Raw genomic sequence first — 14,386 nt, 5'->3', positions numbered from 1 at the left:
AGGATTCTCATTTGCTGACTGAACCCAAGACTGTTGAAGTAGCCAAAGTAAGGTACCTTGACAATCTCTACACTTATTTGATCAGCAAAATTCCACTGTTTCAGCAGTTTTGGAGATTCTAAAAAGTCTATGTCAGAGAGCCTGGTAGCAGAGGTGAGGAGTGAGGGGTGTCTGGGAGCAGAGGGAGGAGCCAGTGCCTCTGGGAGTAGAGAGAAGGGTGAGGGGCATCTGGGAGCAGAGGGAGGGGTTCGTGCTGATCTCTTCCTTCACTGCCCACCACGCAGACTTGGTCTGCATCACACAATTCGGCATTTGAATACGCCTTGACTCAAGCTCTGTCTCCTGTACAGGTCTCACTTCCCCAAAGGGACTGACCACAGAAGGGCAAGGCGAGGACAAAGGCCCCCTGACCCACAGAGTCCCACAGGGCACTAAGCCTGGGCAGCACAGCGATCCTGTGAATCAGATGGGCAGCCCTTGGGCTGCGGCCTCAAGAGCTCCACCTGGCCAGGCCAGTGCTGCTGCAGTGACAGGTGTGAAGCTCCGTAGTTTCCCCACATCCATTTTGGGAGGTGTCCATACAAATGAGAGTAAAACCCAGGGTCAGGATGGTGTGGCAACCAGGGTACAAGCTTTAAGGAGGCGCTCCCTCTCAGTGTCAGCAAGCTCAGGGTTGGCACTGGCGCAACCCTGAAAGTGCGGGCCTTCTTAAATTTCCCCTGCCCAGCTGCCTCTCCTGTCCCAAACCAGGCTCGGCCCTGCTAAAAAATAACAACGCTGACCTGTGTGTGTGGACCTGGTTTTAAAAGTATGACTTAATTTTCTGAATAGAAGGAAACAATGAATTTGATTTATATCTGATCTAATTCAGTCATTTGCAAAACATTTCTGGAGTATTTACTATGAACCCCTGGCTGCTTCCATAGAATTCTAGAGCTGCAGCGGCTTTAAAGTCTGGTCCAAGTGGCTCAGTTTACAGTGAGGAAATGGAGGTCTGTATAAATGACCTGCCGAGGTCGCACTATGAGTTGCAGGGCAGGGGGGGCGGGGAGGGGGCAGGGACAGGCAGGGCTCCTAGCCCGTCTCCCCTATGGTACATAGACTTGTCCATAGCGTTCTCTTTGTGAGAAAAAACTTGAGCCCATATATTCAAAGGTAGCTACTGTCTCCATACCCACTCACTCACTCACCTGTTCACAAGTTCTTACCTGCGCCAAGCCTCCGATCTCTTTGACGCATACGTAGAGCCGGAACAAATCCAAAGGCTTCTTGCCCACTGCAGGCAGACTGGACACAGGGGAGCCTCTCTCTTCCATGAAGGTGAGGTATCGGTCCACCCACAGCTTTCTCTCTGGCTCATTCCCCAGCTCATACAGCTTTGTGATCTTCTCCCCAGTGGTGGTAGATGAGCTGGACTTCTGGTGCCCAGGAGGAGCATCCGGAGATGAGCAGGGGCAGACAGAGGGCAAGGGAGGAAGGTGAGAGAAAAGGAATGAACTAGCACGTACAAGAAGAGAAGGAATTAAAAGCTACCGCTATCACACAACAGTTAGGAATGAAGGCTACTAGTTCAGGCAAAACAATACAGTTTCTTAATTAAGAATTTACTTCGACTTTAAATGAAGGGTCCAAACTCCCCCTTTTATACACTTAAAAAGCAAAAACAAAGAAACAACCCCCCTCCCCTTTTTTTACTTTATTGATCTAAGCGTTGAATCCCAGAAGGCAAGCTTTCAATGACGCCTCACAGCATTTTAAAACTAAAAGAACACTATCCAATAGTCCTGTCACAGGGAACAGAAACTCACACGTAATAGCAGAGCCCCCAAGATGACATGGGCTCCTACTTCTCCTTGTGAAAACAAGAGTGACTGCGCACGTCTTCCATTAAAACTCTAAACCATGTGGAGGAAGAGCAAACCCATGGGACTTGATGAAAAATACAAGCTCGGACACAAACCACAGGAACCAGCGGTAGGGGCGCCGCGTTAGTTTGGGAGATTTTATAAACTCGTGGCCAGTTAAAGCTTTGGCATTCACTCGCGCTAACCAACTTTCCCTATTTAAGATTCCTGAACTTCTCTGTCAAGGGAAGGGGCTCTTCAAGAATTATTTTAATACATTTCTCAAGCAAGCATGCTTTAATCATGAAATAGCATGCTAGCTCATATCCCCAGCGTATCTATGGATAAACTTATACGCTGGCTTTTATGCATGTGTTTATGCTGTCCTGGGGTTTATACTGATGCTCTAATTCTTGGTCTTTTATGGATCTACTTACACCTTTATGTATTACACTAAAATGTCAAAAGCTGCTGTTTCTACACACGTGAAGCACACCTTCTAGGCAGATAACACCTTTAGCCCTACATAGCCCAACTGTGTCTTTTTTCTTTTTCTTTTGTCTGGATGTAACAGTATTTGCGTATCTGTAATATTTGCTATGCCAGCTTATTGTGCAAAATGACTTCTCAGTTCTCAATAGAGAATTCCTGGGAAGAATAATTCCTTATATTTACACATGCTTTATTTACTAGGTTATTATTTAGATTAAAACAATTTCAAACATATTGCTGATTTTGGAGGGGGGGTTTAAATATGATTGCCACTGAGGTTAGATGTCACCTTGTTCAGCAAAAGACTCCCGGGGAGCAGCAGGGGGCCTGATGCCTGAAGACGAGACAGACTGAGTTGTCATGTGGCAGCTCACCCCGAGGGATGTGTGAATCTCGTAAGGTATTTTCGCTGAAATTTTAAGCCTTGGCTGTAGAATTACTGAAGATCTTTACGTCAAATATTGTGATGGTGAATTTTATGTGTCAGCTTGGCTGGGCTATGGAGCCCAATTGTTTGGTCACACACTTGTCTAGTTGCTGTTATGATGTAGTTAAAAAAAAACATGTGATTAAATCAGCAGGCCTTAAGTAAAGAAGATGACCCTCCATGATGTGGGTGGGCCTCATCCAGTCAGCTGAAGGCCTTAAGAGCAAAAAAAGAGAAAGCGAGAGAGGTTTCCCTAGGGTGTATTTTACCTCCAGACTATAAATGGATATCTTGCCAAAACTCACTCTTCCTGCTCTCTGACCTACGGATTTTGGGACACAGGCCTGCAGGAGTCTCTAGCCTGTCCCTTGACCTACAGATTTTGGACTTGCTGTGGGGATCTGTCACCCACAATCATGTGAGCCAATTCCTTAAAATCATTAATAGCTCTCTCTGCATAGACAGCTTACTGTTCTGCTTCTCTAGAGAATCTGAAGATAAATATATAAAAATGGGTGGTAGTCAATGTAGATACAAAATAGTGTGATCTTTTAGGATTCACTTTGGTTCTGAGGTGAAACTGCAAATCACCTAAAAAATGACTTTATGTAAGAACTTAAGTATAGACGTGTGTGTGTATATATATATACACACACACACATGCGTTCATTCGCATATGTCTATACATCCATATTCATGCTAGGAATATGGAAAGCACTCTATATGGAAATGGTAAGTTTTGAAAATTTCTTTTCTATACCTAAGGAATATTTCAATCGGGAAGGAAACGTCCTACTGCACTTTATACCAGAATCTCACACTGGTAACATTTCTAAAAGCTTTGCCATCATTAAGGGGGTAATTACTATCAGGAGGTTTCCAAATACAAAAGTATTCAACTTTTTTTTTTTTTTCATTTGGGGAAAATACACTAAAAAAAAAATGGGTCTAATGTTTTTAAAAAACGAAAAATTGAAATAATGTAAGGAAAAAAGCAGTGAAAGATTTAAAAAAGTTTCCTCTTGCATTTCATTTGTAAAAAATTGCGAGGTAAAAGTCTGAGATTTAATTTAAGGATAAGAGAAATAAAAGCAATCATTTTCAAATGAAACTTCTCTGACTCGCTCCGCCAACATCCTGAACACCCGTTCCACCTGCCATTTCTGGTCTTGTCTCTAAACCCAAAATAGGCAGTGGATCTGGGGAAGAGCAACCAGCCCGAGGAAGTATCTGCTCCAACTTGGCAAAGGACTGGATTTCTGTAACCTGAAACAGGCTTAAAATTGATGGTTTTTTTTTTGTACATTTATGTTTTAACTTTTCTCACTTTTCTTTGCTAAATGAACTCAACTTCTGTATGTCTCCAATGGTTCTCTTTTAAAATTAGAAAAATGTAATGAAGATAATACGTTTTAATAGTTTAATTTTTTGTAGTTTTTGGATGGTCTAAAACATTTTCATGACACCATAATGTAGGAAAATGCACCCATGTAAACACCCTGTCAGGCCCCAGTTCTGTGTGAAGACCTTGAAGAGCCCCTCTGTGCCAACTGCCCTATCTGAATCAGCCCAGCCTCTCCTTCACAGCACTCTGTCACACAATGTGGGCGAGTACGTTTTATGTGTGACTGTCTGTCTCCTGTCCACTCTTCTGAACAGACTTTAGGTTGTCCAAGGACGGGTTCGGTCCACTTTGAATCAGCAACACTTAGTGCAGTGCCCAGCTGGTTGTTCTGGGAGTGAGGCTCAAATAGCCGAAAGGCAGGGAAGGTCTGGCAGCACCGTGATAAGAGTCACAGCTGATTAAAATGTCCTCTGAAAAGGGTTTAACGGATCAAGGTGCTGAGTGAAGGTATACCACAGTCCAATGAGGCTGAGCTGAGCTGGGAAAGGGAACACAGCATGTCCATGGCAGGCCTTCCTCCTTTCTACCTCCAACCTTAAAGCCTGTTTATTAACTGATTACCAAAGTTATTATCTGGGTGTCTGTCTCAACAGAGAAACAGGACATTGTAAGAAACAGAAGCCTTAGGAAATAAGAGTATACACTTTATCATTTTTACCAGTTAACAGGCTCAACGCATGCCTCTCTCATTCACAGGCATCAGCCCCAATGTAACGTTTGGGTCAATGTCATTATTACACTCTCCACCCACTGACAAATGGCAAACCAACCGGGCCTTCCCAAAGAACAGTTAACTTTTTCCAGGTGGCTAAGGCCCACCCTGTATTGCTTCAGTGCTGTCTGAAACCGTTACTGTCTATGAGTGGGCAAGTCGGCGGAATGGAAATCGCTGAAACGTTACAGCAAGACCTTATTATGGTGCCACAAATGTTTTCCTTGCATGTGATTTAATTCAGTCTATAAGTACATTTTTCCCCCAGTTCTTTTGGGCAGATTTACATTTCAGCAGTCTTTACCATATGCCTGGTAATATGTATATGTGTGTGTGTATGCAAATGTTTATTTTTATTTTCAAGTGTTGTGTAACAAAACAACGTTAGTCTGTAATACACAAAGCGTGGAAAGTCTCTAGATTTAGGCCGTTTCAGACCTGCTGTTAGACAGGCTTGATTAGGAAAACTGTTAAGAGCAATTTTAAGTATCAAATTCAAGTTGTATCTGAGAAAGAGCAGTTAAATATTCCCGAATTGCATGTATTTGTGGTCTTCGGTGGCAGAGATAATCTGAGCCCTTCATTTACAATCTCCTTTGGCTCTCCTCTTGATTAGCATCTCATTCCAAAGAGAGGCCATTTTCTCAGAGCAAGGCAATAGTCTAGCATTTTCCGCTATTTCTAATCATAGCTTCTCTTGCCTTATCTACCACTGGAGATGGAGTTTGCCTGTAAGTTCTTAAACACAGAACAATTTATGGTATAGGAAGAGATAATGTAAAGAGAAATATTTAGAAAAAAGTAATTTATAATTTCAAGTATAATTGTGCTATAGTCAGAAAATGAAGTCAACAATTCAGTTTGGCTTCTTTCTTAAATTTAAGTAGAAAATGGGATTTTGATAATCATTTCCTTCTGAGCTCAATGCACAGATAGCGTGACCACTAAGCTAAAATATAGTATCTCCTTGTTCTTTATAATTCAGAGATCAGCAAAGTGGGGTTTTAAAAGATGTAATACTTATTTAATAAATTATTATTAATGACTATTTTAAGGTTTTAAAGATATTTCAGCCTCGGAAATGCTCCCTTTGAGCCAATGAAGGTTTTTGAAAGTTAAATCTAAGTTCTACCTGCTAGTCTGAGAGTATGACTGATTCGAAAATGCTTTTCCCATGATTATAAAAAAAGATAGCCAGAAAACCCAGGGTACCTTATGGAAAACCAAAGCGCAATGTTGGCTGCCTTCTGAGACTCAAAGCCAGTAACACAAAGACATCAGAATTAAGGAGTTGCATGGTCCTTCCTATTAGTTTTGCTGAACCCGTCCAAGAGGCGGTGTACATTTTATATTTCATTTTTCAGTTGTTGCAAAAGCGAAACATACATCTACAGAGAAGGTAACTGAACGCCGCCCCCTTTTCCTCTGAAAAGGAAAATGCAGGTTACGCTAGCTCTCCAGGTGAATTTTACAAACATTTACTGGGACAATCAACTCTTCGAGCCTTCAACTCTATCTGTTTAAAGCAGTTAATGGTAATTAATAGCAGCCTCATTTTTGGGTTTTGACTAGATTGCCAGAATCCACACAGTCAAGTTCTTCTTCCCTCCAACTTGCTTTTCTGAGCTGTGCTCTCAATACCTCGTCTTATAAAAATTAGGTTGTTAATTAAGCCTTCTTGGCGAGTAATTGCATGTTAAGTTTTTTTTTAAGATCTTTTGATTCCCTATATGAACGTAAAATAAAGGTTACTACAGAATCATTACTCTCTTTTTTTTATGGCACAGAATTAATTTCTTTAGTAGAGAAAAAAAAAAAAAAGCCTAGCTCTATAATCAGAAGAACATTAAAGCTAAAAAATACCTTTTTACTTACATTACCATTTTTTAAATATACGTCATAGGTGAATCAATGGTTAATTTTAAGATTATCAGCAGTATTGTGCAGGAGACAATTTTTCTATCTCAGCTGATTCTAATGTAGGTACACACTGCTGATCTAAGGTAGCATTCTAAATATTCACAGGCATTAACACTTCTAAAAGTTCTTCTGGTAACTTCAGACAAACGGATTGAAACAAAGCCGGGCTGATGTTACACTAAACTGTGCCCAGATTGTGATATTTCTGTTTTCAGGTAGGTAGTTTTGAAATAAGATGTTTCAGATAGAACTGCCTATGAAAAGGTTTAGCTCAGGGGCCAAACTTGGCCTTTCCTTCAGGGCTGCTATTTGTTCCCATGTACATGGAGAAGTAACTCGTTCTTATAATCTCCTATAAGCGCACAATGGGTAAGACATATAAACAAGGCCACTTGTGCGAAGGCGTTTGGACCCAGTCGCACACTCCACATGCTCTGTACAGAGGTGCTGTTACATTCCCAGAAATCAACCTTCCGTGAGGCACGCGAACGTGACTCATTTTATTACTAATATCATCATAAATAAAGAAAATCCTCTCATGGATAGATAATGAAGGAAAAGTCTTATCAAACAAACCAACAAGCAAGCATTAAAGCAGAATTCATTATTTACCAAAAAACCCCAAAAAAAAAACAAAAACGAAAAACCAGAGCCACTTACAGGGCTTGATGGAGTCTTTGGCCAGCCTGGACTGCTAATGCTATCACTTTCATCTCCATGAAATGAGGAGATGCTAGCAGAGCTGGGGGACATTGGGGAAGGGACTGGCAGGTTGCCTGGGGTTGGGGGCTGAGAAATACCCTGAGAGCTGTAGCTATCCTGTGGTAGAGGAATAAAAAAAAAAAAAAAAAAATGACAAAGGTAGGGCAAACTTCATTTAAAATAACAAAAAGCACATCCAGTTTAACAGACTTTTTTTTTTTTATATATTATATATATATAAAGACATGTACAAACAAACACACAAACACACACACGGATAAAAGTATTGAAACGGCATTCTTAATTAGTATACTTTGGTCAGTTTGCTGGATGCTGGATAAGGCAATAAGCCACCATGCTTACTGGAAGCTGACATGGAATGCTAAGCATGGGTTACCCCTTATGAAAGAAAGAAAAGAAAAGAAAAAAAAAAAAAAAAGAAAAAAGCTGTACACCTTATTTATCAAATAAGGCAATAAAGCAAAATATTAAGTATGTCGTTGTTGCTGAGGCGGCCAAAACAGGAAGCTATAAACTGAGGCAGAGAATGGCTGCAAGTGTCAAAACCAGGCAAGACCCCTTACCTGTCCCCACCCCCACAGCGTATTTCTTAGGTTGGTCTTGTCCCTCCACCCCCACCCCCAACCATGAGTTCAATGCCATAAGAACTAGTAACTTTCAGCTCCACACCATGATGGGGGTGGGGAAAGAAAAAAAGACTACAAACATGTTGCAAGGAATGAAAGCATGCAGAAGAGAGGAAACCAAAGGAAATAAAGGAAGTGTAGGCCAACACCAGTGAGAGAGACGGCATGGCAGCTTTGGCAGGCCCGACACCACGTGCGGAGGGGGAAGTACCTTTGACTTGCTCTCGGGCTGCGGGGGACCTTCTTCTTTGCCGTCGGTTTTGAGGGGCAATTTGGACTCACCAGGAGACATCATATCTGCAAGACCCATAGATGCTAATCGAAAACAGGAGAAAGAGTAGACAGTTATATACGTGGTTTGTCAGACGGCTCCCACTAACACAAGTGCCGCCTGTTGCATGGGGCACTGGGATTCCCCTTGAAGGAAGAGGAAAAAGAGAATCGGAACTTAGAGCATACACGTTTCTGAAATCTCGACAGGACCACATTCTGGAAATCCTTTTCTATCTTAAAAGAAAAAAATAATCATTCTGTATACTCAAGACCCAAACCACTAAGGGTCGATTTACATCAATATTGCGTTTTCAAAGTTACTATGGCTTTCGGAAGTGCAGGTGACAACTGGAAATACACCAAATGCTTAAATTGCTCACCAGGTATAGGAAGCAAATGCTGGAGAATTTTTGTTTTTTAGCGCAGGGACTAGAGGATTTAGTAGAGGCAGTCCCTGGGTTACGAATGTCAGACATACGGACAGCTCGCTTGCCCTTTAACGTTACGGATAGCTACCCTCACTTTGAAATGACCGAGCCAACAACTGCTCAAAACAAATTCATCACAATCACCTTTACTTGCTGCACGGGCAGCTTTTTAAATCATTGAAAAGGCTTCGAGCCTTTTCTTGTACTAAAGGCTGAATAAGAATCAACTAACCTATAAATCCAACTTAAAGGCACAGTTAGGAACAGATCTCTTTTCTAACCCGGGACTGCCTGTACCTTCTTAATTTCCTAAATCCACATAATTGATGGTTTGCAAGATCATCTGACATTTTATATTGTTTCATTCAAAAACCTTTTTTTTCAGACTCTCGTACAAAAATTTATAAACACCTTGCTATACACTCCTAATTGCTCTCCCCCAATGAGACAGCACACTCTCTCCCTCCTCTATTTTTTTGTGTCCATTCGGCCGGCCTCTGACCCCCTCTGCCCTCTCGTCTCCTCTTCAGACAGGAGATGCCAACATAGTCTCATGTGTCCACTTGATCCAAGAAGCTCATTCCTCACCAGCATCATCGTCTAGCCCATCATTCAAAAATCTTATCTATCGTGTGTGGTCTTGTCTACGATAAGGGGAAGACAATCTGGGCGAATGATTTCAAAATCAATAGTTGAAGTTTTCAAAGAAAAGGACTTCTGATGATTTTATGTTGGAACTGTATTCTTAGTTACCAACCCTCAGCAGCTGCTCAGCTCCCTAGGCCAGCCCCAGAGGCAGCACCACGGTCCCAGGCAAAACCTGTGCTCTACCTCAGGGCTCAGACACTCAAACCACTCCTTCTAGGCCTTAGAGTGAAGGGTGGTTATTTACCAAAAAGCAGCTGATTCAGACATATTCATTGAGGTGGATAAGGAGCCCTGGTGGTGCAGTGGTTAAGCGCTCAGCTGCTAACCAAAAGGTCAGCAGTTAGGACCCACCAGCCCCTCTGCAGAAGAAGGATGTGGCAGTCTGCTTCTGTAAAGATACTGCCTTGGAAGCCCTATGCGGGCAGTCCTACTCTGTTCCATAGGATCGCTACGAGTGGGAATCGACTCGACAGCCAAGGGTTTGGTTTTTGGTTTTACTGGTGCAGGAACAGGCAATGTCTCGTTCTGTTATATGTAAGGCCGAAATGACTCTGAGCTGACTCGCAGCATGTAAAAACAACAACTGCAAACACGAACGGACATCTTCAGGTTAAAAATATAGGTTTAGATTTCTTTTCAAAGGAAGAACAAGGTGACAGGCAGGAGTCAGTGTAGACATCCAGGGAACAGCAGCTCAGTTTCAACAGAACCCCACTGAGAAGGCCACCTGCCAAGCACGGGATGCTTGGGGGCTGGGCTGTGAGGGAATAACCAAACAGGTGTGCATGGAACCAGAAACCAGCGTGAGGAAGAGGTGGATGTGGAGAACAGAGAGTGGAGCTCTAGAGCCCTGAGCCTAGAAGAGAACAGCAAACAGAAAATCTTCCTATTTCAAAATAAAATAAACCGGAGGGCCTGTGAACAGGGCCCATTTTACACCCTGGAAATGAGAGTGCTGGATTGACCACGGCAATACACATGGGGCACAGTGTGCCAGGGGGAAAAGAAAGCTTTAAAAAAGGCTTCACAGATTGCCCACCACAAAATGATTATGCACATATTCATGTATTACTATGTTTTAGAAAATAATTAGTTTTAATTACAGCAGGGAGAGAGTAAGCAGGGCTCTGGCGAACAAGCTGGCAAGCTTTGTGGTGCTAATTTGCTAATATCTTTAGCTTCACTGCAGGTTGAGACCACAGGTCCTGCCAAGAAAGCCCCCCATGGCCACGTGCCGTGCGTTTCTATGGGCACGCTTCGTGCCGCGCTCTGAAATGCCTGTGTTTTCCATGGGTGCCCTGGCTTGGCTCTCCAAGCTCATTTGTAGCCCAGGCAGTGCTTAAAGTCAGCGCAACACACACAAATCATAATTGAGATGTTTTTCTTTTTTTTTTTCAAATTACTTTCAATACTTAGACTTTAAGAACTGGAACAAAAAGCTTTTTCAAGTGATGCAGCTGCAGAGAAAAATCTATTGGGATCAGCTAAAAATGCTGTTATTTTTGTGAATGTGTGAAACCTCAAAAAAGCAGCTGAGAGAGTTTACACTGAGAAGACTGCCTCGTTCAAAGGAGCGATTGCTTTCGTGTGGTTTTATCTCTGGGGTCTAGCAAGATGTGAATTAGTGAATCTGTACACTAAGAAACACCCTTTTTTAAAAGAACAGAAGAAAAAAAAAAAAAAGGCAGGACAAGCGTGAAAAAGGGGCTTACTGATGAAATCCACATGTCCTTGCTAGTTGTTCAGAGTGGATTTGAGGGAATGGCAGCAAATAGGATCTTGAAGAATGTGGCAGTCATGGTCACGTGGCCTCTGAGAAGTCCTACCTCTCAAAGGTCACCTCTAACCATTTTGACAGTAAACCAGGTGACTAGTTACCACTGAGTCGAGTCTGACTCATGGCGACCTCATGTATGTCAGAGTGGAACTGCACCCCACAAAGTTCTCAATGGCTGGTTTTTGGGAAGCAGGCCACCAGGCCTTTCTCCCGAGTTGCCTCTGGGTAAATCCAAACTGCTAACCTTTCAGTTAGTAGCTGCACACTTCGCCATTTGCACCACTCAGGGACTCCCGGTTTTGCCAGTGTTTATGTAAATTATACCTATTAATTTTGAAAAATAAGAATAGTAATAATGCCCTACTTCATACATTAAATGCTTTAATGTATACAATAGCAATTTTTAACCATAAAGACCAATATGTATTATAGGAGTTAAAGAGACTGATTTACACTGATTTAAAAATTAGACTTGGATTAAAAGAAGCATATATGTTGGTTTGAAATCCCCCAAATTTCTTCATTTTCTTTTACGTATTTATTTTGGGTGTGCAAACATAAGAGCTGTTGAAAGTTGATTGCTTTATTATTTTGAGAGTGAATAGAATCTGGAGTAACCGTTTTATTTGGCACTACTGCCTTACAATGGAAATTTTATTTTACTAAATGGATCGTAATGTCTGTCCTAGCTGTGGCTTCTACTATTCCCTTTGTTGAAATGCTTCCTTTTGCCTCCTTCCCAGAGTTCTCAATGAATCACTGCAAAGAGCCATATGCCTCCTCGGGCAATGGGACTTCAGGGGCACTATTTTCTCTCCTTTCCCTGAAGAGAAAGACCACCACGATTACAAGGCTGTGTTAAATCAGGGCACTGTTCTCTCTGCTGTTAACATCAGTAATCCAGTATGTAAAGTTCAGACATAAAACGGGGCAGTAAAACACGTGTGATGGCAGCGCGTGCTGCGCAAGTCCTGTAAATACATTTCAAGCACCAACCTCTGGCTTGCCCATTGAAATTTAAGAGCTGGAATGATTTCTTAAAGTAAGTGTGGGTCAAGGTCCTGAGGCGGCTATTGCACGCCAGATTTAATATATTCACAGAGCACATAAAGAGCATACGGCGTGAGTAAAACTGAAGTTCCACATCAATTCCTACTTGCTCTCCCAGCTCCCTCCTTTGCTACAAGGCTGAGAAACCGTTCCCAGATGATGCTAAAGCAGGGTCGGAAATGTACAGTTCTTTTCTTTTCATGGGAAATACTATAAAACATACCACATTCTGCAGAATATTTTATTCCTTATTTGTGGAAACACAAAAGGGCCTGTGTGTGTGTGCAAATCTGCATATGTCAACAACTATTTTTATAGGTGGCAAGGAGATAAAGTCCACTGTTAACGTAATACTTGCAAGACTACGAGCAAAACTGAGAAGATAGGTTTCTCTCTCCCTGGATCAGCAAGGCCCTGGAAGTGCTCCTTGCAACTGCTCTGCTCTGCCGAGCCTGCACCGTGGCAGTGTGGGCCGGGGCTGGGGGCACTGTGCATGGCCCACAATTTCATCAGCGCCCCCTCCCCATTAAGGCGCCTCAGGGCACACGCAGTTGGAATCCAACAGCACCCTTGCTAGGCAGCACTGTGCCCAGGTGAGCTCCCTAACCTTCTCATCAGACTGATGCTTCCAGGAAAGACCCACCTCGACAGCCTGGAGCTGCCCGTAGACTCTGGATAATCTCAGAATACATCTTCACACAATTTAAGGGACTTAGGTTTCATAATTCATCAAGTCCTTTTTGTGTGTGTGGGGCTGGGTGGGTGGGGGCAGTAACTGACCTAAAAGCTTAACTTAAAGCAAGCACACAAAGCAATGACCTTTATAAACTAATTAACCCAGAAACAAACCCAGTGCCGTCGAGTCGATTCCGACTCATAGAGACCCTATAGGACAGAGAATAAACTAATTAGGCATAAGAAATGGTGCAAAAGACCTCAGACTTCCTTTGTGAAGGGCCCTAGAGTCCCAGGACAGAAAACAGCCATCCATCTTGAGATTGCTATTCTAGTCAGAGCTTTGTAAATCCATTTTTTAATTCTAAGATACAGCAAGTTAGCTGGTCAACAGTTAATGCCACACGAAGGTAGCGGCAGTCTGCCAGGAGATGACCTGTTACCACCAGTTACCCATTCCGACTCACAGCGACCCTACGGGACAGAGTAAAACTGCTCCATAGGGTTTCCAAGGAGCAGCTGGTGGGTTGGAAATGAAAATACTTTTAATTGTTGGTTCTCAAACTTCAGCATGCAAATACAAAAATGACTGGAGGAGTTTGTTAAAAATGCAGCTCTCTGGACCCACACTCCGAAGTCCCGAAGGGAGGGTGGCCAGGAGGCTGTGTTTTAACAAGCGCTCCAGGTGGGTCTTAGTTGTCTGGAGCCTGGAGGAAGCCGTGGGTACCGCGCTAGTGCCAGTGACACTTTTTCTCTTGTACAGGGCTGTTGGGACTGGTCTGCCCTGGGTTGGTAAGACATTAATAAGATGCTCTGCATCTGGGACTAAGCACTGCTTGTGAACAGGAAGATCTCTGCTAGAATCTGCCCAGGGCTGTCCCGGAGGCCGCGCGGCTCCAGCGGCACGTGGCTGGCCACTGACTGTAGGTCAGGCTCCCAGGAATGCCCGCGTTTTGCAGAGTGACTTCCGCTGAGGCAGACTGAGCACCCCAGACGGTGGCTATGTAATTTTTGGAATTTAGATTTCTATTTTAAGATGACGGTGTATAAGGAGACAAGTATAAAGCAAATGAACATTATAAAACCAAGCACAAACGAAAAAAATCGAATTAGCAGTGCAAGCATTGTCTGTTTAACAAGTAATTGTAATTCTGCCCATAGTATTAAATGATCCTAACCTTTTATTCCAAATAATTTAAAAAACAACAAAAAACTCCTTTAGAGGGGTTAAAAAAAAAAAAAAAAAAATCCCACTGCCACCATCCTACAACCCCTGGCATCTTCCCTGAAGAAATAGTTGTCACATTCGCACTCACACTGACTCCATTTAAATAATCACTTGCTCACTGAAGCCTGTAACGATTTGTCAGTACACATGAGGATTTT

At 42.7% G+C, this 14,386-nt stretch overlaps 1 protein-coding gene across 9 annotated transcripts in view; it reads right to left on the bottom strand.

Moving 5' to 3' along the window:
- ARID1B (AT-rich interaction domain 1B) overlaps positions 1–14,386 on the bottom strand; it is a 500,120-nt gene that overhangs the window by 27,042 nt on the left and 458,692 nt on the right. For 6 of the 9 annotated variants that reach the window (XM_064292621.1, XM_064292627.1, XM_064292631.1 and 3 more), the window contains 3 exons: positions 8,361–8,464; positions 7,461–7,619; positions 1,209–1,418 (listed from right to left, as the gene is read on the bottom strand). In XM_064292621.1, the coding sequence (XP_064148691.1) occupies positions 1,209–1,418; positions 7,461–7,619; positions 8,361–8,464 (473 nt within the window). The remainder of the gene's footprint in view (positions 1–1,208; positions 1,419–7,460; positions 7,620–8,360; positions 8,465–14,386) is intronic. The other 3 variants (XM_064292638.1, XM_064292648.1, XM_064292653.1) reach the window with 1 other exon arrangement.

Source organism: Loxodonta africana, chromosome 1 (assembly GCF_030014295.1).
Source record: "Loxodonta africana isolate mLoxAfr1 chromosome 1, mLoxAfr1.hap2, whole genome shotgun sequence".
In the NCBI taxonomy this organism is placed as follows: domain Eukaryota; kingdom Metazoa; phylum Chordata; class Mammalia; order Proboscidea; family Elephantidae; genus Loxodonta; species Loxodonta africana.
The sequence above is the reverse complement of the archived record's forward strand: the minus strand, read 5'-3'. Positions and strand labels throughout refer to the sequence as shown.